The sequence below is a fragment of the Penaeus monodon genome, chromosome 19, assembly GCF_015228065.2.
Source record: "Penaeus monodon isolate SGIC_2016 chromosome 19, NSTDA_Pmon_1, whole genome shotgun sequence".
Lineage (NCBI taxonomy): Eukaryota > Metazoa > Arthropoda > Malacostraca > Decapoda > Penaeidae > Penaeus > Penaeus monodon.
Window position 1 is genome coordinate 35,201,609 of NC_051404.1, and position 1,321 is coordinate 35,202,929.

Here is a 1,321-nt window from a genome sequence, read left to right on the forward strand (position 1 = left end):
CCTGGTCCTTGGGCGGCGGCGGAGGGATGTGCTTCGCGTAGTCGAGGCCGAGGTACACGCGGTCGCACTCGTGCTCGTCGCTCTTGTCGTCGCAGTTCACCTGTAGGTCGCAGCGCTGGCTGATCTTGACGCAGGTGCCGTCGTTGCAGGTGAAGCTCCCGGCGCCGCACACCGTCATCATGAGGTTCATCTCGGTGTCTGGGCAGACGTCGCCGTCCACCTCCCACCGCTGCAGGCCCACGGGATAGTCATCGATGAAGGCGATTTTCATGTGCGCCCTGATGTCGGGATACCTGCGGCTCGTCATCACCCAGGTGGAGTTGTCCCAGAAGACGTTAGCGTAGAACGTCCCCTGGAACATCGGCTTTTGGTTCTTCAGGCCCTGGACGTGTATTTCCCTGTCGAGGCGGGAATCCCTGCAGAGACCTCTGATTCTGATGGAGCTCTTCGGGGCGTTCTCGCAGGCTGTGCACGGCTTGAACCTTGAGCAGAAAGTGGAGTACCAGATCCCCGGGTAGAAGGAGCCGCCCTGAGAGATGCAGCGACTTGCCTCTGTGATGTAAGTGTAACGCTTGTCAAGGTTGTCGTATATCAGCTTTGCCCCATCCTTCAGGTTCTGCCACTGGTCGGCTTCCAGGTTTCCCTGAGCTCCGATCCAGACGTTGGTGCTGTAAGAGGACAGGCACAGCGACTCCACGTTGACAGCTAGCTTGAACAGGTCATTGTTCTCCTCTTCGCTCTCCGGAAGGGCCATAGGCAGACTCAGCTTCTCGCACATCTTTTGGGCTTCGGAGAATGTCCTCTGTTCCGGAAGTACAATGAATTCCCTTTTTTTCTTCTCGCACAAGACTTCATCCGGCACCAATTTCACCTCCACATCGCCCAGAATGTCCCACTCGTCTAGATTCTCGAAGGAAGTCAAGAGGACGTCGCCCTCGGGAGTCTCGTCGCAGTTCACGTAACTCAGCATCTCCTCCTCGCTGAGCACCCTGGAGAACATCCTCATCTGGGCCATATCCCCCGAGAACATCTGGCCGATGGAGAACAGGCCTCCTTCCTTGTCCTGCTCTTGGGCGATGACGAGCGTGCCTCCGCCAGGGACATGGCGTTTCTTCCCGTTCTCGGCCTCCGTCAGGTTTCCGAAGGTGGCCACCCTATCGATGACGCCGGCGAAGGTGTTGGTCGCAAAGTCGAGGCCGAGGCAGACGGACATCCAGGTGTAGAGGCGGACGGAGGTGTCGGGCAGCGTGGCTCGCACGGAGTTCGAGTACGCGCCAAGGACCATCTCGTTGGCCTCCCAGTCGTAAACTTTGTTAAGAAA

General features: G+C 58.3%; 1 protein-coding gene across 1 annotated transcript; it reads right to left on the minus strand.

Annotated features, from left to right (window-relative positions):
- On the minus strand, window positions 1-1,313 carry LOC119585476 (the record flags this gene model as incomplete). The annotated part of the gene is given in 1 exon segment (XM_037934121.1): window positions 1-1,313. A coding segment is annotated over 1 exon segment (1,285 nt), but the record flags the coding sequence as incomplete, so codon positions are not given.
- Between the last annotated feature and the right edge of the window lie 8 nt (window positions 1,314-1,321).